Below are 21,737 nucleotides of genomic sequence, written 5' to 3'. Positions count from 1 at the left end.
GATCAGAGCGAATCCTCAGAACTGATGCTGGCACTGTTTTGCATGTACTACTGCTTTGTCGGTATCGCTTTTCCTGACGTCAGTAAACCTTACTCGCAACATGTCTGTGAAAGTTCTCGTTCATCCAGGTCATCTTAAGGTGAAGGGTTTAGTTCAGGCAATTGGACTTATTCTTGTGATCTTGAAGACGTTTTCCTCTCATCCAAGAGGCTTCTTCAGTTCTAAAACTAGTTTGGAGAGTCCCAGGTATTTAACCACTAGAGGTGAAGGGGGCTAAGACTGATGGTATCTACTATCAGCAAGGTGATAAAAGACTAAAGATTTTTTTTCAACAGAAGGTGTTGAATCTCAACGAGTTATTAATTAGCTAATATAGGGGCCTCATGAGAGTCATTTATTCAACGGCCCACTGAGTAGCCTCCTGCCTATAACTCATCATCATGTGAGTCGTTAGGCTCACATGATGAAAGGTGTGATGAGTGGTGAAATCTTCTGGGGAGAGTTCTCAAGGCTGCTTTGTATGTGGCTGAGAGGTGGTGTCTGAGCACCCTCCCTCCCTATTCAGAGTGGGTCGCTCTAGATGAACATAAATGGCCTCTTTCACTTCTCTCTCAAGCCATCTGTCCTCTCTGTCTAGAATATTCTATTATTGTTGAAACAATTTCTTTAGTCTTTTGTCACCTCGCTGATAGTAGATACCATCAGCCTTAGCCCCACCTTCACCTCCAGTGGGTAAATACCTGGGACTCTCTAAACTAGTTTTAGAACTGAAGAAGCCTCTCGGATGAGAGGAAAATATCTTCAAGATCACAAGAATAAGTCCATTTGCCTGAACTAAACCATTTACCTTCCTTGCAACCTAAGTCATGTGAATCTCCATTGTGTCTCTGTCTGCCTCTTCATCCTCTCTTGACCTTGATGAAATTCCACAACAATAACCGAAGAAGGGAGACAGAAAAGCCAAAAAGAAAAGATTGCTTTTATTTTATGTGGCCATGTGGACTGATGTAATACTTGAGAAACAGGGATGGTTACATCACTACCTCCTAGACACTGTATGAATAGGGTCTGTGGATGTCTGACATTTGAACTGGCATTTTCAGCCACAGCATTAGATGAGAGATTCAGATTAGTTTTTTAAATCATACTGACAGTTACAGTAAATAATATAATATGAAATCTACTCTATCCAAAAATAATAATAGGGCAAATCTTTAAGAGTCCCATCTTCCTTCTGCACTGACCTCAAAAGTAAACCACAGTGAGGTCAGCAGTTATTAATACTGCAGAAGTATCAGACTTTGATAGAGTACACTGAAATGTCAAATTATTCAAAGTTGTATCATCTTACAGTGATTATTTCTGAGCTGAACAGTATTTGCTCCTACATAAAATTAAAAAGTAGTATTTACCTTGTTAAAAACGCAGGATCCACATAAGCCAGTACACCTTTCAGACTGGCTTTTAATACTCAGTAATGCGGTGACATTTTATCTTATTTTATTTCATTTTCTTGGCACATGTTCTATTGTTGCTTTCTTTTAATTTGCTTTTATTCTAATTTTACTGTTTGATTTTAACTGGAAAGCACTTTGGTCACCTCGAGTGTTGTAAAGTGCTCTATGAATACATTTTGATTGATTGATTTCTATGACAAAATATGCAGTTTATGGAAAAATCCATCAAATAGGGGCAAAATGGTTCAACTGTTACATAAAGAGACAAACAATGACAAAACTAATGTGCCATAATGTTTAGGCGGCAGAAACAAAAGCAAACACACTGGCAGATATATAAAATGACATTCTTTATTTACAAATAGATATTATGCAGTGATTCCAAAGTTCCTGTAAAAGATTGTCATTCTAAAACATGGTTCTGAAGTCTAACTTGAACTGTGCAACAAGTGGGACACAGCGGGCATAAAATACATGCACATACCTATACGCTCTGTTCCGGTCACCAAAATAGATCTGATTGCAAAATAGAGTGCTCACTATAAACATCTGTGGAGTTGTGTTTCACCAGCTGTCTCGTATTTAACAAGTTCTGAAAATGTGCATTTGAAATTCATCCTCCTCTGGGTGTTTCATATGAAAATAACGGCGCTGCTTAAGCTTTGCAAAAATAGACTCTGCCGATGCTGCTCTCTGCATATTGTTACACGTGCAGGTTCGGCATCTTCAGTAGCAAATATTCATGTGGGATTATTGGCTGAGGAAGTGGTTTTCTTTATATAGCAGTAAAAAAGTAAAACTAGTTCAGTCTTTCAAACATTCCGACACATCTTGACATGCGATTCAGTGACAGAAATACCACACAAGTGTGTCGTTTGACTGTAAAACCAGGGTTGAAACATCACCATCATACATTACTGTTAACTTGCTTTAAGAGAAAGTAAAAGGAACAGCTTAGATGTTTAAATGAGCTGCCATCAGCACTACCAGCAGCTAGTATGAAGCCTGACAAGATGTACACTACCGTTCAAAAGTTTGGGGTCACTTAGAAATGTCCTTAAATCTTAAAGAAAAGAATTTTTTTTCCAATGAATATTAACTGAATCAGAAATACAGTCTAGACATTGTTAATGTTCAAAATTAAGTGACAATTCTAGCTGGAACTGGCTGATTTTTAATGGACTATCTCCATAGGGGCACAGAGGAACATTTCCAGCAACCATCACTCCTGTGTTCTAATGCTGCATTGTGTTAGCTAATGGTGTTGAAAGGCTAACTGATGATTAGAAAACCATTGTGCAATTCTGTCAGCACATGAATAAAAGCTTGAGTTTTCACGGAAAACATGAAATTGTCTGGATGGCCCCAAATTTTTTGAACGGCAGTGTATTTTACAGCAATATCTACGCAGTTTGGGAGAAATGGATCTAAACCTTTTGTCTCAGAGGCCTTTCAATTAAGCCACTATGTGCAGAATTTGAAAATTCCTTCTTGACTCTCTACACAAATCAGTATAAATAAAATCTTTAGAGGAACTGGCCAATTTTCTATCTTGGCATAGTGGCTTTAAAGAGGTTGGGAATACAGGTATGATCATTTCTGTATAGGAAATTTCAAAGTCCTTCCCTTGATATGTGAATAAAAAGGTGCAGTAGAGTTGAAGTCATGTTGGAGGCGAAAGAAACTCAGACAACAAGCCTCAAGACTAAACGCAGCTGTTTTGATTTAAGAGCAGCAAGCAGAGAAGTTATAAGAGGTTGACATGGACACAAGACTGCTCTCAAACTGTTCAATAGGAAATTAACATCAGTCAGAGTTGAACCACAGCGCTCCTCTGCTGTACATCAGTCTCCTCTAATGGGGCATAATTGTGTAGAAGCAAAATAAGTTAGAGTGAAATGGTTTTCCAGTGACAGATGACTGATGTCAGACAGGCTGCTAAACAGAATAAAATAAAGATGCCATCAGTTCACTCCACAGCAGCTCTGCCTCTTTCAGGATACTCTGGCGCCCTCTGCTAGGCACTTGAGGGAGGTACAGCACAACGCTTGCTAAAATACACGAAAATATCTGCCAATGATTTGTAAACTCTTCAAGAATCACTTCACCGACCCAAACAATCTATATACAAATATGGCCCCATTTCATCCAGTGAATCAAAAATAAATCCAAACCTTCCCCGTACATAGGATTTATTGCTAAAGAGCCAAGCAGCCCACATTTTCTTCACAGTACGAATATAGCTTATAGAGTCTTTCGGCCATTTCATCTTCTTTCTGTCACCCCCAGAGCCACCTCAGCTGTACATAACTTTAGCTCGTGAAGATAAAGAAATAGGTATTTAGTTTGACTGTCCAGTTGTTTCACAGCCAGGACACCAGGCGGTTGTGCCAATCACTCAATAGCAAAAAAATAGAGTCACATTTTTCACAACAAAAAAAAAAGTCAGTGATGCACCCTGATGTCACTCCAGAGTGCTGGAACAATACAAGACAGCGCAGACATCAAGTGCAATCTGCTATAACTGAGCCCCCTCACTGAAGAAACAGTTTTCATTCTGTTACTTTTCATCATCTCTACTTAATTATGATGGCATTTGATCACAAAGAAGTCATTCTTAAAGTCCACATTTCAGCCAGATTGTCTACATCACTTAACTGGAAAGGAGAAAATAAATGAATCTCACCACAACGCACCTTTCTGATGGTACTTCATAGTTAAACATGACTACTACAAATTATAGCATTGCTGTGCAGGAGCGACTGAAGTTATTTGCTGGTCGTAAAATTTCAACATCGACTTATCTAGTCTTTGCTTGTAGAAAAGCTGTACTCAAGCATCCTGATTTTCTACTTCAAATTATGCCAGACTGCTGGGGTATTCTGCTCCCTTCAATTCGTAGCGATACAAGTAGCTAAATAGGATGGCAGCACTAGGCAGGAAGAAATCTGCTCAGTCTTTAGACACACAGCCGAGGACATCATAGAACCATATTTAAACAGGTTTAGAAACTGCATGATCCTGTGGCGAGAGTTTGAGAATGGAATGAAAAACAATGAGCAACTGAGGGTAACAACATAAAACAATCTCTGAAAAATGTTCCGTGCACGGACAGAAACCAAAGACAGAGCAGTAGCACAATGGATGCTGCGTCTGCTTTGGGCTTGTTACTAGTCTTTGTCACAACGATGTAACAGCACAACTTTATGTGGAATTAGTTTGCCATATGCGTGCTTAAACTGTATATTTCAGGCATTAGCAACAGTGCCTGCCCCCTAAGTTCCCCAATCACCCATTTGCCGAGGTATACACTCTAAATAACCTTTGATATACTTCTATACTTCAGACATGGAATCTGTAACATTGCTGGCTTCATCAATCTTCATCATCTGTCTCATATGATAAAAAGTACAGAGTAGCATCGCTTGTCCACGCCTTTCCGTTATTGTTACTGGGTGGAGTTCAGATTTGTGCCATGATGGAAGTGTTGCTGACACAGAAAACTGACCTGGGTGTGCCACAACCATAGACTGTATATAAAGATGGACGTAGCATCTGGCTCCAAAAATGAAGCCCACCCGGAAGTGTCAAAAACCTGCAATATCACGCCGTCCGCGAGGGTTGGCTCCAAAAAGCTTTTGCTCCATAGACCCCAATTCATCACCGGAAAAAATAAAATTTGATAGACTGATTTTCTACAGCTCAGGATTTTTTTCCCCGTTAGTTTTCATGGTCAAAATTAGAGATCAGGTGGCCGATCTTAAAATAAATCAATACTGAATTTTAAATAAATCGTTAAAGTTGGCAGAGCCAGGGGACGTGGCTATACTTGATAGACAGTCTTGTCTGGAATGATTGACAGATCCTTTAGGGCGAGGCTTTCAGCAGTCTGGCTTCAGTCTGGCCTGCCTATAGACTGGTCCTGCCCCTAGTTGCTCTCCGGTCCAGCCTGTTTGATGACGCTTTTTACGTCACTGGCTCCAAAAAATCCAAAATGGAGACCAGGAAATAGTAAAATCCGGGCTTAATTTTCTCGGCAACGGGTGACATCGCGGTTAGCTAGCCCGGCCACAACACATGAAGCCGACGTGTTCATTTGCTGTTAGAATAACAGAACAGAGGGGCTTGACTAAACACTGGCACATTCAAGCACAATAAATCTCTGCATCATGTTTTTAATTAGTTCTGGTGTCTGAACGCAGATAAAGATGAATTCTAGCCGCTAAAAACAAGCCTGTAGATCACATTCCAGGGACTATTTTGTATAACGGTGTATTTTCCTATGTCACCATCACAACAAGGCCTCACACAAATGCTCCTATTCTCCAGTGTAGCTACAGCAGGGCTATTTGCCCTTGAACAGTCTTATAGAGAGGAATTCCAGACAGGAGAGTCAAAGAAAGCAACAACTCCATGAGCCACTAAAGAGCAGAACACAGTCAGCCATTAGATATACTAAGTTTTCTTACTTTCTTCAGTGGAAAAGCTTTCCATGCCTTCCTCAGGAGACACTAAAGGTATTCAAGGATAAATCTGGTTTATCGCAACTCAGTACAGTCCAAAAACTGTGAACCAAGTGCAGGACTCATCTTCTTTGAGATCTAACCGGTATCACTAAATTTAAAGTCCAAACCAATGGCTAGCTTATTGTCCCGATGCAAATAAAGATATACTTGATAAAAACCAATCGTGCCACCAACTCCCCACAGCTTTACACAACAAAATGGTCTCAATTTAACCTGGTAAGCTTTCAAGAGCTATCAGGAAGCAAACATCCACTAGCCTAGCCGTGCTAGACAACCCACGGCAACGAATTTAATTCTCTGCCAGGGTGGGTCTAGTTACCCTCCATAAGGCTCGAGGTTGGATTCTCCTAAAACTGGCCGGACGAATCACCATGAAGTGTAGAGTCAGAAGGCAGGTGTAACTAAGTGACGACAGAGGCGCGACGATTCTGACAGAAACAACCGGAAACAACTAGCCTAGCTGCGCTAGACAACACACGACAACGAATTTAATTCTCTGCCAGGGTCGACAACAAAAACGACAACAGTCGTTGAGCTCCATTAGCACCGACTCTGAATAATCTTTCTGTTAACATGTCTGTAATATACTTGAGTTTCACCCATTGACTGTATAAATAAGGCTTCACCGAACTCCCGCATCCTCTGATTTCCGGTGTTCTAGGAGCCTATTCGTTGCGCTGATTGGTTGTATACCTACCCAATTGCTGCAGAGTGATTTGATAGACAACCTTTTAGCCCGCCTCCCTCCCTGTCGAGCGTGCCTAGACCCTTGTGTCTTCAGAGCATGGGTCTAGCACGGCTAGGCTAAACATCCACAGCTCTGGGATTAATACCTCTGCCAAGGAGGTATGGAGAATTGGGGAAGGTCTGTGTGATCTGAGTGCCCTTTTAGTAGTTTCGGACATCATCACAACGAAATTAGCAAAAACAGACTACCATTCGAAAGTTTGGGATCACTTAGAAATGTCCTTATTTTTGAAAGAAATGCAGTTCTTTTCAATGAAGATAACATTAAATGAATCAGAAATACAGTCTGGATGATTAGAAAACCGTTGTGCAGTTATGTGAGCACATTAAAAAAGTGTGAGTTTTCATGGAAAACATGAAACAGTCTGGGTGACCACAAACTTTTAAATGGTAGTGTATATGCAGTCAGTCAGTCAACTGTAAACATGCTAGAGCAAGATTATCTAAAGCACTTAAATTGGTGAAAATTTAAATTGAGCATTGAAATGTCTGTAACATATAGAGTCTATGCTCGATTTTTAGGGCCAATGCTGATATCCTTCCTAGGTTATAGGACAACGGTAGCCAGAAAGAGCCGCTATAACTTGACATGCGTCAGTGCAGAACAGTACAACAGCACTGTATCCTGTGGCTTCAAACTAGGATGACATATTTTAAGACATCACCAGTGTTTTGCTACAGTCTCCTAGCAGCTTACAGAGAAAACAGTGAGTGCAGGCCTTTCTTGAATGACCCACAAATGTTTTTGGTTTCTCTGTTAATCATCATCCACCACATACCCCAACACTGTACACGCTACGTCTGTGAGAGGTTAAAACTGTAAATCCTGTTGGACTGTCCAATTCAGGTAAACAACAAGCTACACCTGAAACAAGTCAACGAAATGAGCCAGACAATTATGACTACTTGCAGATTAAACAAGTAGGAACATCTGAACAAAAGTACATTAGATGCTTAGTGAACAGTCAGTTCACAGTCGACATGTTGGAGTTGGAAGAAATAGTGTAAAAACCTGAGCCACTATAGGGACAAAACAGTTATGGTCTGACATTATTTAACATGTGGGGTGCTCTAAGTTAACTATGGTGTGACCCTACTGTCAGAGGTCTGTTGCCAGGGGAACAGTCCTGATCGGCAGAGGCTTTAAGTCGGTTGGTTTGCACATTAATTCAAATTTAAAGAAGTTTCTAAAAGCAGAATCATGCCATCAGCTTGTGTCATACATGTTGCCGGCCCGTATCTTCTAAAAATGCAGTTCTGCATAGTTTTCTTCTTTGTCAATGTCACAAAAATGTCTGCATTTTGTTGTTTGTTTGCTTGCGCTTGGAGGTTTTCCTTTCGCTAATATTTATTCAAAAATGGTCTACTGATTGTTTGGTTCATTTTGGTTCATATATTCCTAAATTTCTGACAGTCTGAATGTTTTCAGAGGATGTTTATGGTACACTAAACCATTTGTGTCTTAAAGTGTGACAGTTCTGAAGAAAATTTTACTTTGCGTTTCTGTTTCAGATTTTTGCAAACCAAATGTTTTGGACTTTTGAACTTTTTCTTGGATGAAGAACTAGAAACTAGTTCCATGTCACAACTGTGGGTTCTTTGAAATTGCAATCTATTTTTTGATGGATTAAAAGAGATTTTTTGATTAAAATTAAAATTACTGGTTACATAGAGATACAAGGATTGGAAGCCGAAGCACAAAGCGGTGAATGTTTACAAAAAAAATTTGTTTTATTACACACAGTTGTTTTACCTGGTACTTTGTTTAAAACCTATCGTGCTGTACTTTTAAAAGTATTTTTTGATGTTACTTGCTTCCACATGATTTCCCTGTCATCTTATTGTTAAGGGGAGAAATGAACACCACATCTAAGAAAATAAGGTATAAGATACTGTAAGCCAGAATCATCCTTAAAAAGATGCAGCAGACGGAGTGGAAAATGAGTACACCAAAAAGGTACATCACTGCTTCATCACAAATGGATGAGATCTACCAGCATTAAGAGGATCTGAGGAGGATTTGTTCTTCAGTGTTGTGTCAACACTACCAGCATCACATATCAGGGTAAGAGTAGGACAAAGAAGCTGTGATTGAAATTGGACGGTCTTGGGTTCACTCTCAGCAACATGAACTCATATCGTTAAGCACCAGCTATAAAGTGATTGACGTCTTATAAATGTTGACATATAAAAGGTCCACAGGCCATAGAAAATGGGTACAGAGTTCCTCATCTCTCCATGGCAATGTAGCCCACATGGCTGTCAGTGCTGTCAGCCGAAACTAGACTGAACCTGATCGCTAACTTCCATTAAAAAAAACAAAAAACACGCTCATCTGCTTCATCAACACAAGGTGACACGACAATAGCAGAGAAGTGAGTGAGAGTGGAGCAGGGATCAAGAGAGGCAGAGGGAGCTAGGGGAGGAGGTGAGGGTGCACACCGGTGTGGGAAGGCCATAGTAGGCAGGGTCGGTGAAAGGGAAGAGGCAGAGGAAAAAGAGGATGACTCCCAGCAGGTAGGAGGAGAGGACAGTGTGGCGGTGAGGGTGCTCCAAGGCGGTGCTGATGGCGGGGAAACCCATGTAGTTACAGAAGGAGTGGCAAAGGACCGGACCCACCAAGTGACCTGCAACACAGCAAACATGGCGTTCATAACAACTGGTAGTGGATGTTCAGTATGTTCATATTTACTCTGCCAAGGAACGCAGTGAAATGATGTGATGATCAGCAGCGTGTCTGTGTCTGTCTGTCTGATTACTCAAAAACGGATTTGGATGAAGTTCTCAGGGAAGGTCAGAAATGACACAAGGAACAAGTGATTAGATTTTGGCAGTGATGCTACTTATAGTCTGGATCAGGGGTCGGCAACCCGTGGTTCCCTCTGTTGTGGCTCCCTGTAACTTTCATTTTAGATTGTTAGTTTTAAAAATTTTATTCTAAATTTGAAGATTATGGTGATCTTGTAACATCAAAATAAAACGTCTTAATTTTTTGTCTGTCAAAATATCCATCCCAGCCGTCAATCTCCGACACTCGCCGGCCTGCGGGTATTCATTCGGAGTCCTGCTGATCTTCGGATCCCAGTGTTTGCTCTACATTTATTCAGCAGCGGCGGGCCACCATTCCGAAATCCTAGCCGTCGCTCCTTCAAATTTCTTTCTCTTTTTTTATTGTCGCAAATACACCACCGCCGCACGTCTCCGCCTTCACAGCAGAGTCCTGCATTGTGTCGGGTACTCATGAGTGCTAAGGTAAACTATGGATAATTATCTTGCTCTGTATCTACTCTTTGATATGTCAGGTTAATACGACATTACTCGTGAGAACACGGCTCCATGTCACGTCCAGCATCCAGGCAGCAGGTCAGAGACTCAGAGGAGTGTCGTCTTGGAAAATAGAGCAGCGACTTACCGGAGAAAAGTTATTAGCTTAAGATAAATAGATAAATAGATCTTACAAGTTAAATAGACATTCGCAAATTATTGATTTCCAGCTAACATTATGTAACATATGAGGTCCAGGAGCAAAAATGACATTAACCAAGTAAGATAAATATTAGTGGTAGGACATGATTAAAAATATGAATCTATCTAATTCGAGGCTTTGTAATTAATCATGACTGATTAACCAGGGTATAGAGGTACAAAAGCGATATATGCAGTGTTGTCTTAATTTTAAATGCCAAAAGAATCTGCCGGAAATGATACAAGGAACAACTGATCAAATTGTGGGGGTGTTTCCAAGACAACTTCAACAAATCTGTGGATCCAGACTATAAGCTGCATCACTGCCAAAATCTAATCACTTGGTTCTTCTGTCATTTCTGACCTTCCCTGAAAATTTGATCCAAATCTCTTCGTCTGTTTTTGAGTAATGTTCCTAACAGACAGACGAAACAAAGCTGATCATCACATAATATATAAGTGTGTACAGAACACGTTTTACAATTTAAACACAGATAAATGAAAAATCTCATCTAATCCAAATGATGACTGATGTGTGTGAAAACAATCACATTCAAACATCAGTATATTAGTGTTCTAAGTTGTTGACAGGCCTGCAGGGTTTAAACAAAGAAAATGTAGAATGGCATCTCTCAGTGTGAAGTGTAACTGAACGGTTCTCACCTGTTCTGATGAAGATGAAAGCAGTATAAGCCCCAAATACTGCTGTGTAGGAGAACTGAAACACTGTTGCAAACCAGAACAAGACATTCGTTATCATTTCCTACAACTGTGAGATGCAGCTACGGTGGATGCAGTCTCCTCTGTGAGAGGATGGCGTTACTGAGCACAGCAGTTCTTACCTGCAGAGAGGAAGATCCCTGACAGTGTGCCCTGTCTGAACCTCAGCAGCTCGATCACATGGTGAAAGTGAGCTAAAAGAGAGGCCACAGCAGAGACCCAGAAATACATGTTTGAGTGGTGGAATAAACACATCAGTAGCAGATATTTTGGATGTGGCAAAGGTTTACATCAATGATGTATCTGCTGCTGTCTAAATAAAGTTCTAAATTTGAAAACAAAGCATTCAAAAATGAGAAATACTTGATTATATCGCAAGCCACATTGAGGTGCAGTAGATTCGTGGCTGTTTCATCATGTTGTGAATAGGATGCACCCACCTCATCTAATACTCAACATTTTTCTCCTGCTATCAAGTTAGCCAAACTAATTGTCTGACGGCACCTTGAACAGGCTACACAGTGATGTACACATTTAGCTGACATTTTGGAAATTAAACTGCTGTGTTTTATATTCAGTCTTTGAGGAGAACGAACTTTTGGGACACAGTGTATTTATATTGCACCAAATCATACATCATAATACAGCGCTTTACAGAGTAAAGCAAAGACCTAACAGTGGCTACGAAAACTTCCTTTTAGCAGGAACCGGCCTCCATCAAAACCAGACTCGAGGAGGGAAACAAAGTGGATGAGAGAGAAGCTGCTAAAACTGGAACTCACCTACTCCAAAAAAAAGGGGGCAAGTGAAAATGGCAGTGGAAGGACCAGCACAGGGCACCAACATGGGCAGCATGCAGGCCCGGAACACCAGCTCCTCTGTTAGCGGCGCAACCACCTGATTCCTCAACCATCGCATGTCGCTGAGACACAACATCCAGAACCACGGGTCTGCAGGAGGACACACACACAGGGAGGTTATGTCCTGACTTTTTTGGAGCAGATTTTTGACTTAAAAGGCATTAGAGGAGATTTAATTTCCTACGACTTTGAACGTAGCATGTGCATGCGCACATACAACCTCTCCCTCACCCCCCTCTAACCTCCCCCCTCTTAACATTTACGAAGAAACGCCATCCTCCAGAAACTTGCGTAGGACTCGGGAAGTTGTCTTTTACGGCTGGGTCCCCCTGGATCTTTATCTGCCATTATGTAGAAAAAGATGAGCAAAACAAGTCAACAGCTAACTACGAAGCTATACCAAAGCAACACATACAGAAAACACTAAGTCCAAGGCGTACGGAATCTACGTAACTAGGCCTGAGCCGGAAGATTTTTGATTGACAGGAAAGGGAGCAAACCAAACGCCTCGGTCCGCGCGCGTTGATTGGCTGATGTTTTTCAGGTCCTGCCATGTCTACAGTTATTTTTTTTTATTCTTTTAGAGACCATACATACAAGTCCACTAAAGGTCAGTATATTCATTTTATGTGAATCAGACAAATTAAACAAAAAAAAAACTTCCTCCATAATGCCTTTAAGCATGAGATAGATGTTTAGTTAGGGAGAACACCTAAATGTTAACCAATTTAAATGTGTCAAAAGCAAACCTATGTTTTGAATAAACTTGAAACAACTCTAAAATCCCTTAAAAAACATGATTGACTTGCTCACCGAAGGCCACTCGGATCCCATCTGTGAAGCTCCAGGGACAGTCCATGGCCAACTGCATGAGGGGGCCCAAAAACAGGACCTGCAGCACAGACCCACACACAAACACAGTTTCTAAGTTTAGACAGAAACTGGGATTTGATCCAGGACTATTTAGGACATTATGCAATCGCTATGGAAGTCAATGTTTATTCCTTATTCCATGCCGTTGACCAAATCTCCACCCACCGTCATTCCTGGGCAGGTTTAACTCACTCAACATGACAAACAGCGAAGAGACGGCACATTACTTTTTGACAATAAATTCATAAAGCATTAAAGGCCCAACTGTTTGTCATAAGCTCATCGATATGCTTTAGGCAGAGCTCACACTAGAGACATTCTGGGCATATTTAAACCTTTTAGACCCTTCGGAAAAATTGGACAAGAGATCTGGTCCTGCATCTTGAACTAACCTGATGTGTGGTCCAGATTATCTAATATCATTTTTAGATCCAAACTTAACCTCCTGAACTGCTTGCAGACTTATCAGCAGAACAGCATCAGGATTATTATTAGACGTAATGGGATGGTTAAATATCATGCCATGGCCCGAAGCGGCAGACAGTGTTGCCAAGCAACAGTAAATACTCCTGCCCTTACAGCTAACATTAGCAACAGACAATAAAACTGATTAAAATTTCACCTCTAGTCCTCGCTGAAGAATAAACAAACCATGTTGACCATATCTTCCAAAGCATGTTCTCATCCAAAATTGTTTCCCCTTTTTGATTGAGATGTCTTTGTTTATATTATAAGTATTTGGCATTAGTACTACAGTAAGTTGTTGCCCCTCCCTTTTGTTTACATCTGCATCCCCCTGAGATTATTGAGTGGTGCCTGATTACTCCCTCTGGGATGATCATCTCAAAAATATCCCCTAGTGTGTGCTGCATCATTATTTTCTAATCTTGTAGTGTGTGCATCTCTTTGAAGGTTTTCCCTTATGTGCATGATGTAACCTAAGTTCAAAATCTGTAAGAAATTTAATACTACTGTAGTACAAGTCCAGCTGGAGTTATTGAAGAAACTGAAAAACTCACCTACTCACTGAATGTTTTTTCTATATTTGTACCACTTTCTAGAATTAATAATACTTACACATAATTACACATGGAATTATGTAGTGAGGAACTAAGTGTTGCAGCAAAACGGGTTTCATATTTTATAATCCTCCAAGTACCCACTGCTTGCCTCGATGACAGTTTGTTAGCTTCCTGAGTTTATCACCGGATTTCTAGTTACCATGTCAGCCTTCTCAAAAGTTAAGTGGCAGAATTTATTGCCCTCTTAATACATTTGAGATGATCAGTTTTGTGGTGCAGAGGTAGAGTTGCTCTACAGCAATCAGCCAGGAGAACTTCATTAAAGTTAGGAGCCGCAGAAAAACATAATTAAGCTGAGATAAGAGCCTACATCAGTGCTTGCCAGAGGTGAAACAGTAGGGACATCTCAACATGAACTGTTAGAGAAGACTGTGAATCAGGCCTTTATGGTACAACTACAGCAAAGAAACAACAACTGAGAGCAACAAAAAAGAATAAAACTGTTTAAACCAATAATGGAATGTGATGAGAGAAAACCTGAACTTTGGTCTAATGAGCACACGTGGGAAAGCTTCGGTTCCAGCTTGTGATACCATGATTAGTTTTTCAGTAGGACAACAAGTCAAACATGCCTCCAGGTACTGCAAGGGCTGTTTTATCAGGAAGCAAAGCAACGGAGTGCTGCACCACATGACCTGACCTCCACAATCACTGACCTAAACCCAGCTGAGAGGGTTTAGGATAAGTTGGAGGGCAGACTAAAGCTTTTGAATTGTACTGTAAATATTCACTTTTCCCTTTATGCGTACATAACCGATTTCTTCTTACATTTTTGTTCCATTTACACTGCTGCTCTTTCAATAAACTTTAACACTGTCACTCTAGAGAGATTAGATTATGAAATACACACAGATAATGGGCAAAGATCCCAGAAGCATGCTAACCATTACTGTGAAGTTGCTAAAGGAAGAGCTTTAGACGATGTGGCTGTGTTTTAAACTACTCTTCACACACGTACATTTTTTTAAATTTTTACATACATACACTACTGTTGAGAAGTTTGGGGGTCACCCAGGCAATTTCATGTTTTCCATAAAAACTCACACTTTTATTCATGTGCTAACATTAGGGCTCGACCAGAATATCCCGAATATTCGTTTGCTACGGCGCTATCCGGATATTAATTTTGGTATCCGAGCTCGTCTCTTCCCTGTGCCTTCGGCCCACTTCGGCTCATCCCGCCGTGTTCTTCGGCTCATTTCGGATCCATTCGTGTTTGTAAACACCACCAGAATGGCCGGGTGGCTGCCGACTCTGAAGCCACGCTTCACTTCGTTGCATAAACGCAAGACAAGATGCTGAAGACCGGTGTTTGGGAATTCTTCAGTTTAACTAAAGACTAAACGAGGGCAAAATGTGGACCCAGGAGACCAGACGAACGGATCCGACTATTCGGGCCGTCTCCGCCGCCGCGTCGCCACACGAACCACACGAACGGATCCGAATATTTGGGCCGTCTCCGCCGCCCCCCCGGTCAGACGTTACGGGGCGGAACGAATATCCGGATATTCGTCTTTAATAGGGCCCAAATATTCGGAGGCCAGAAACCACTATTCGAGCCAGCCCTAGCTAACATAATTGCATAAGGGTTTTCTAATCATCAATGAGCCTTTCAACAGCATTAGCTAACACAATGTAGCATTAGAACACAGGAGTGATGGTTGCTGGAAATGTTCCTCTGTACCCCTATGGAGATATTCCATTAAAAAATCAGCCATTTCCAGCTAGAATAGTCATTTACATCACTAGCAATGTCTAGATCATATTTCTGATTATTATAATGTTATCTTCATTGAAAATAACTGCTTTTCTTTCAAAAATAAGGACATTTCAAAGAGACCCCAAATTTTTGAATGGTAATATATATATATGCATAGACAAAATCATGATGAAGGTAGGTGTGTCTCTTACCATAGTGAGCAGTAGTGGAAGTGCAATGGCAGGAATGAGGCCTTCAAATCGTATCCCCATGAGAGCAAGGAGCGATGGGCCAGTCTGGCGGACACACACAAACTTAAGTCAAACATCAGGATCATGTGACTCATCATTGCAAACATCTGAAAATAATCTCCTTTAATCCTGAGGTTCTGCAGCAGAACAGAGACACAGAGCAGTCAGTGACTTCTGAGTTGTAAACTCACCCTGACACCGGTAAATTCTCTCCATGCCCACACAAAGAGAGGCGACAGGCCCGACACAATTAGCACGCTAGTGAAGCGTCTCTTTATCACAGCAGGGTGGTCCCTGAGGGTGGAGGCGAGGGGACAATGAACGAAGCGCCATCACAAGCACACAAGTCAAACAAACATGATTAGCTGGGTAGCAGCCACATAAAGCAGGCAGGTACTAAACCAGTCCCCAAAATATTACACCAAACTCGATTCAAAAATCACACTGTTTTAATGTCTTATGGTTTCTCTTTTATCTATTTCCAGTTCATTTGATCAGTCCTTGAACACTATTTCTTCATGTGGATCAGTAACTTCCAGAGATCTTTGCAGGTTGCCTGGCACAGTCAATAAATACCCTGGCCTATAACTCCCATAAGCTTACATGCTATTTGTAGACATCGGTTTTATCTTTCAAACTTCAGTTTAGCAAAACAGAACTATGTAATGTGCTTGGTATTATTGGAACAAATGTGAAAAGTGTCTAATTGTACATTGCCAAGAAAAGCAAATGTGTTACTAACATAACGAACAATTGTTATGTTCTATTTAGGTGTGGCACAGTAAGCCCTGACAGTGTGACAGTGAACAAGGTCACCTAAAATAAGTAACACTTCTGCTAACATCAGAAGAAATTACTTGTGAAATATATGTGACCTACGACAGTCAGGGAAAAAAATGAGCAGTGGCACAACACACAGAAAATCCCACATACTGACTGAGCATATACAGCTTGTAATATACACACGTGGACAAAATTGTTGGTACCCCTCAGTTAAAGAAGGAAAAACCCACAATTCTCACTGAAATCACTTGAAACTCACAAAAGTAACAATAAATAAAAATTTATTGAAAATTAAATAATCAAAATCAGCCATCACTTTTGAATTGTTGATTAACATAATTATTTTAAAAAACAAACTAATGAAATAGGGCTGGACAAAAATGATGGTACCCATAACTTAATATTTTGTTGCACAACCTTTTGAGGCAATCACTGCAATTAAACGATTTCTGTATTTGTCAATGAGCATTCTGCAGCTGTCAACAGGTATTTTGGCCCACTCCTCATGAGCAAACAGCTCCAGTTGTCTCAGGTTTGATGGGTGTCTTCTCCAAATGGCATGTTTCAGCTCCTTCCACATATGTTCAATGGGATTCAGATCTGGGCTCATAGAAGGCCACTTTAGAATAGTCCAACGCTTTTCTCTCAGCCATTCTTGGGTGTTTTTGGCTGTGTGTTTTGGATCGTTGTCCTGTTGGAAGACCCATGACCTGCGACTGAGACCAAGCTTTCTGACACTCGGCAGCACATTTCTCTCCAGAATGCCTTGATAGTCTTCAGATTTCATCGTACCATGCACACTTTCAAGACACCCTGTGCCAGATGCAGCAAAGCAGCCCCAAAACATTACTGAGCCTCCTCCATGTTTCACCGTAGGGACAGTGTTCTTTTCTTCGTATGCTTGGTTTTTGAGTCTATGAACATAGAGTTGATGTGCCTTACCAAAAAGCTCCAGTTTGGTCTCATCTGTCCAAAGGACATTCTCCCAGAAGCTTTGTGGCTTGTCAACATGCATTTTTGCAAATTCCAGTCTCGCTTTTTTATGAGTTTTTTCAGCAGTGGTGTCCTCCTTGGTCGTCTCCCATGAAGTCCACTTTGGCTCAAACAACGACGAATGGTGCGATCTGACACTGAGTTCACCTTTAATTTCTTTGGAGGTTGCTCTGGGCTCTTTGGATACAATTCCAACGATCCGTCTCTTCAATTTGTCATCAATTTTCCTCTTGCGGCCACGTCCAGGGAGGTTGGCTACTGTCCCGTGGGTCTTGAACTTCTGAATAATATGAGCCACTGTTGTCACAGGAACTTCAAGCTGTTTAGAGATGGTCTTATAGCCTTTACCTTTAAGATGTTTGTCTATAATTTTTTTTCAGATGTCCTGGGACAATTCTCTCCTTCGCTTTCTGTTGTCCATGTTCAGTGTGGTACACACCTTTTCACCAAACAGCAGGGTGACTACTTGTCTCCCTTTAAATAGGCAGACTGACTGATTATGAGTTTGGAAACACCTGTGATGTCAATTAAATGACACACCTGAGTTAATCATGTCACTCTGGTCAAATAGTTTTCAATCTTTTATAGAGGTACCATCATTTTTGTCCAGGCCTGTTTCATTAGTTTGTTTTTTTAAATAATTATGTTAATCAACAATTCAGAAGTGATGGCTGATTTTGATTATTTAATTTTCAATAAATTTTTATTTATTGTTACTTTTGTGAGTTTCAAGTGATTTCAGTGAGAATTGTGGGTTTTTCCTTCTTTAACTGAGGGGTACCAACAATTTTGTCCACGTGTGTAACTAGCAAATACAGCTAGTTAGTTTACCTAACAAACCATAATCTTAGGTGAGGGGTCTGGACCTGGCTCTCTTGGGGTTAAGTAGCTGCATTCAGCCAAACATGAGTCATCCTGGATAATCAGTATCACAAAGCTGGGTATGAGCTGGCTCTATTAATTTTGGTTTGCCTCCAGCTATGAGTGTAACTGTGTCAAAGAAGCAGAATTGTTCATTAAAAGCAACACAGTCAGAGGTATGAATAAATTACTGAACTGAAGTTGAGTTGAAACAGTAAAAAATGCTGGAAATTTAGCTGCAGCAACAGTAAAAAAAAAAAAAAAAAAGAGAGAGAGAGATTCCACCACAGCCACCTACCTACAATGACATGAGACACTATGGAAATAATCCAAATATCAAAGTAAGGATATATAGGTAAATCTGGACATAGTAAGACTTTATATATTAAGTCTTAAGCATAATGTGCGTATGGAAACATTATTGATATCCATCATATTTTTAAAATCTTGTGTCCCTGTCAGGATCATGGAGAAGTCATACACTATGCAAATACTGAGGACATTAACACATCAACACTCTGCACACAGCCCAAATACTGAAAATTGTGTCAAAGTCCAAATATTTATTGACCTGACTGTAGGAACTTGGAAGGACTCTTCCTTTTCTTAATATTGTGATTTACGGTTGTGCTTCAAACCACTGTAAGTTGTTCTGCAGAACAAACTGCATATGGGGATTACAAATTGAAAAGCACTCTGTTAAGGCAGTGGCACATTATTAGAGTGCAATCATGAAACGATCAAATGTGTACTCTACTGGAAATGATAATGGACAGAGCAAAAGTGGGGTCATGGACCTGAAATCCTAAGTCAACAAGTGTATCCACCATTTCAATCACATAGTGTGACACATTTGTGACAGAGTTAATGAGGTTGTCAATTTTGACTTAAAATGTTGAGGAAACTGGCTGATATTTTGAGGGACACAATCAAATTGTCGGACAAGTCCAACTCAAGTTGTTTGCCATTCTTAAACAGCAAAGGGTAACGTTATGGATAGTGAAGCTCCTGGATATGATCTTCACTAACATGCCAAGAGCCGATTCTTGAATTTTTTATTTTATTGTCATCTGTGGCATTGTGCCATTTGAATGAAGCAAAAAATATTTAAGTGTTTTTTTTTTTTAAATCACTGATCAAATACTAGTCTTGTTGTCCTCCTGTCCAGCCTAGTTACCAGCACCAGTTTAGGAGTCTGAACTGTTAGTGCCTCATCAATGGCCACGCTGTGGTGCTGTTAGTCTAACTGTCAAATATTATTTAAGGAGCACAGCCTCGAAAACGCTGTGTCTGCTTTCTGTTTTATAACAGACATGCTACTTATGACTTTAAAAGCCCACTGAGTGCACAGCAACAAATCTGTAGATCTGCAAATGATGTAGGAGTGAAGAGAGAGTTACCTTGTTTGACAGTAAAAGAAAGAAAAAAGTCCTAATACTCAGCGAAGCTGTTTGTAGTTGTTTTTGGCTCACCTCGGCAGGTCACTCCTCCACACGTATAAACTGCCAACATAAGAACAAGCCAGCAGCAGACAGGACAGAACTGACATCCAGCATAACCCATCAGGAGCCACAAAGTCGCCACTGCTGTGTTTCATCTCCTCTGTCATAAGGTTTGGTGAGAATTCATCGTCCTCCGCCATAACGACTGCCGGTTGAGACGAAACCAAACAACTGTTGGGCACCGGGAGGGCTGGTGCACCATCTAAAAAAATAAAAGAAATCCGCCGACACGAGGTGTGAAGTTTTCAGAAACCTCCTTCCAAATCGAAAGCTAATGTGGCTAGCTCGAGAGCTACATTCTCTGGCGCTTTCTAAGTGCGTCATCATACGCTTCTTCTTCGACTTCGACTTTGCTGCTCTACCGCCGCCTGTTGGCGGTCTTCTGTAGGAGCTCGGTGCATGTTCACTTTCCATGGCTTTTGCCATGCAAGTTAAAATGTTGCGGTTGAGGCACAAATTATTATTATTATGTAAATCTACCTGAGTAACAGGTAGAATTTAAATTTATGTATGATTAAGGACCTTAATTGACTTTGTGTGCTGATACGTGCAGATGGAAACTAGCTACTAAGCTATAATCTGGTGCAGCACATCTCTGACTCATGTGAGCTCAATGTTTCTGTACATTGTCCCTTAAATAAAGACTAAACTAAACATCAACATGTTGTACGGTATGTTAAAACAACTGTAGATAATCGATGACGAGAAAGTAAAATAACCAAAATAACAGAAAGTTGGTTTGTGATGTTGCAGAGCTCCGTGTATATGCTCCTCTGCATGAATCATAATACCGAAATAGATCATTTTACCAAGTGTAATAGCACTAAATCAAATGATAGCCTCCTCATTTTTCTTACTGAAGTAGCATCCACATCCTTCACCTCAACTCCTATAAATATTTACATACATTCACATGCAGCAATATTGAAAAAGCACATCTTTTTTTTCTCAACTCACCACAATTAAATCGATTAGCGACTTCTGCCGCGTACTGCATGCAGCATCTTCCATCCATCCATTCTCTATACACCGCTTTATCCTCACTGGGGTCGCGGGGGGGGGGGGGGGGGGTGCTGGAGCTGACTCGGCCGAAGGCAGGGGACACCCAGGACAGGTCGCCAGTCTGTCGCAGGGCTATATACAGACAAACAATCACACTCACATTCACACCTACGGGCAATTTAGAGTAGCCAATTAACCTTAGCATATTTTTGGACTGTGGGAGGAAGCCGGAGTACCCGGAGAAAACCCACGCATGCACAGGGAGAACATGCAAACTCCATGCAGAAAGATCCCAGGCCCAGGTCGGGATTTGAACCGGGGATCTTCTTGCTGCAAGGGAAAAGCGCTAACCACTACCCCACTGTGCAGCCGCACAGCATCATATTAAAGTGAATTTGGAATTGTAAATTTTGAAGAGAGGGTCAGGGGACCTTCAGGCATTATGAGAAAAGAGGCTGTTTTTCATACTATCTGTACTGTATTTGAAAATCGATTCTCCATCACTGCTATAAAATACGGATACGTCTGCCAACCAGCTGCAGTGCAGAAAACCACATGCGCAATTACGCACGTTGAACCTTGGGTAACTTGATGCGCAACCAGCAAAATGCCATCTCTGACTGGACTACCCGAACGTGTGAGTTTCTCTGAACAATACGGTAGCTTGTGGTTCATTCAGGTTAGAAGTTGTCAATCACAGTCGCGTGTAGAAGAAGGGGTCAAACAATCAGCGTCTCATCATAAAACACCAGTCACTCGGAATGAAAACACAATTCATAACATACCCAGAATAAAGATCCTAAATGATGATAAATGAAAAGTGAAATTAATTTTTTAATTTATATGTCCTTATTTTTTTAAGAAAAGCAGAATTTACAATGAAGATAGCATTAAATGAATCAAAAATTCAGTCTAC

At 40.8% G+C, this 21,737-nt stretch overlaps 1 protein-coding gene across 1 annotated transcript; it reads right to left on the bottom strand.

Annotated features, from left to right (window-relative positions):
* Nucleotides 1-1,790: 1,790 nt before the first annotated feature.
* rce1a (Ras converting CAAX endopeptidase 1a) lies at nucleotides 1,791-20,172 on the bottom strand. The gene is made up of 8 exons (XM_022210028.2): nucleotides 19,790-20,172; nucleotides 15,872-15,974; nucleotides 15,642-15,725; nucleotides 12,589-12,667; nucleotides 11,698-11,865; nucleotides 11,038-11,109; nucleotides 10,859-10,921; nucleotides 1,791-9,357 (listed from the first exon to the last, which is right to left on the bottom strand). Exons 1-8 carry the CDS (start codon nucleotides 19,957-19,959, stop codon nucleotides 9,128-9,130), a joined length of 969 nt encoding a protein of 322 aa, XP_022065720.1. The 5' UTR covers nucleotides 19,960-20,172; the 3' UTR covers nucleotides 1,791-9,127.
* Between the last annotated feature and the right edge of the window lie 1,565 nt (nucleotides 20,173-21,737).

Source organism: Acanthochromis polyacanthus, chromosome 23 (genome assembly GCF_021347895.1).
Source record: "Acanthochromis polyacanthus isolate Apoly-LR-REF ecotype Palm Island chromosome 23, KAUST_Apoly_ChrSc, whole genome shotgun sequence".
Classification (NCBI taxonomy): domain Eukaryota; kingdom Metazoa; phylum Chordata; class Actinopteri; family Pomacentridae; genus Acanthochromis; species Acanthochromis polyacanthus.
The sequence above is the reverse complement of the archived record's forward strand: the minus strand, read 5'-3'. Positions and strand labels throughout refer to the sequence as shown.

Excerpts from the sequence above, each read along its gene's own strand:
- rce1a (XM_022210028.2), bottom strand. The coding sequence starts at position 19,959 with ATGGCGGAGGACGATGAATTCTCACCAAACCTTATGACAGAGGAGATG. Across the intron at positions 12,668-15,641 it reads TTCCACTACTGCTCACTATG|GTCCTGTTTTTGGGCCCCCT; the intron begins GTAAGAGACACA and ends TCTGTGCTGCAG. Across the intron at positions 10,922-11,037 it reads AGGGATCTTCCTCTCTGCAG|TGTTTCAGTTCTCCTACACA; the intron begins GTAAGAACTGCT and ends GGTTTGCAACAG.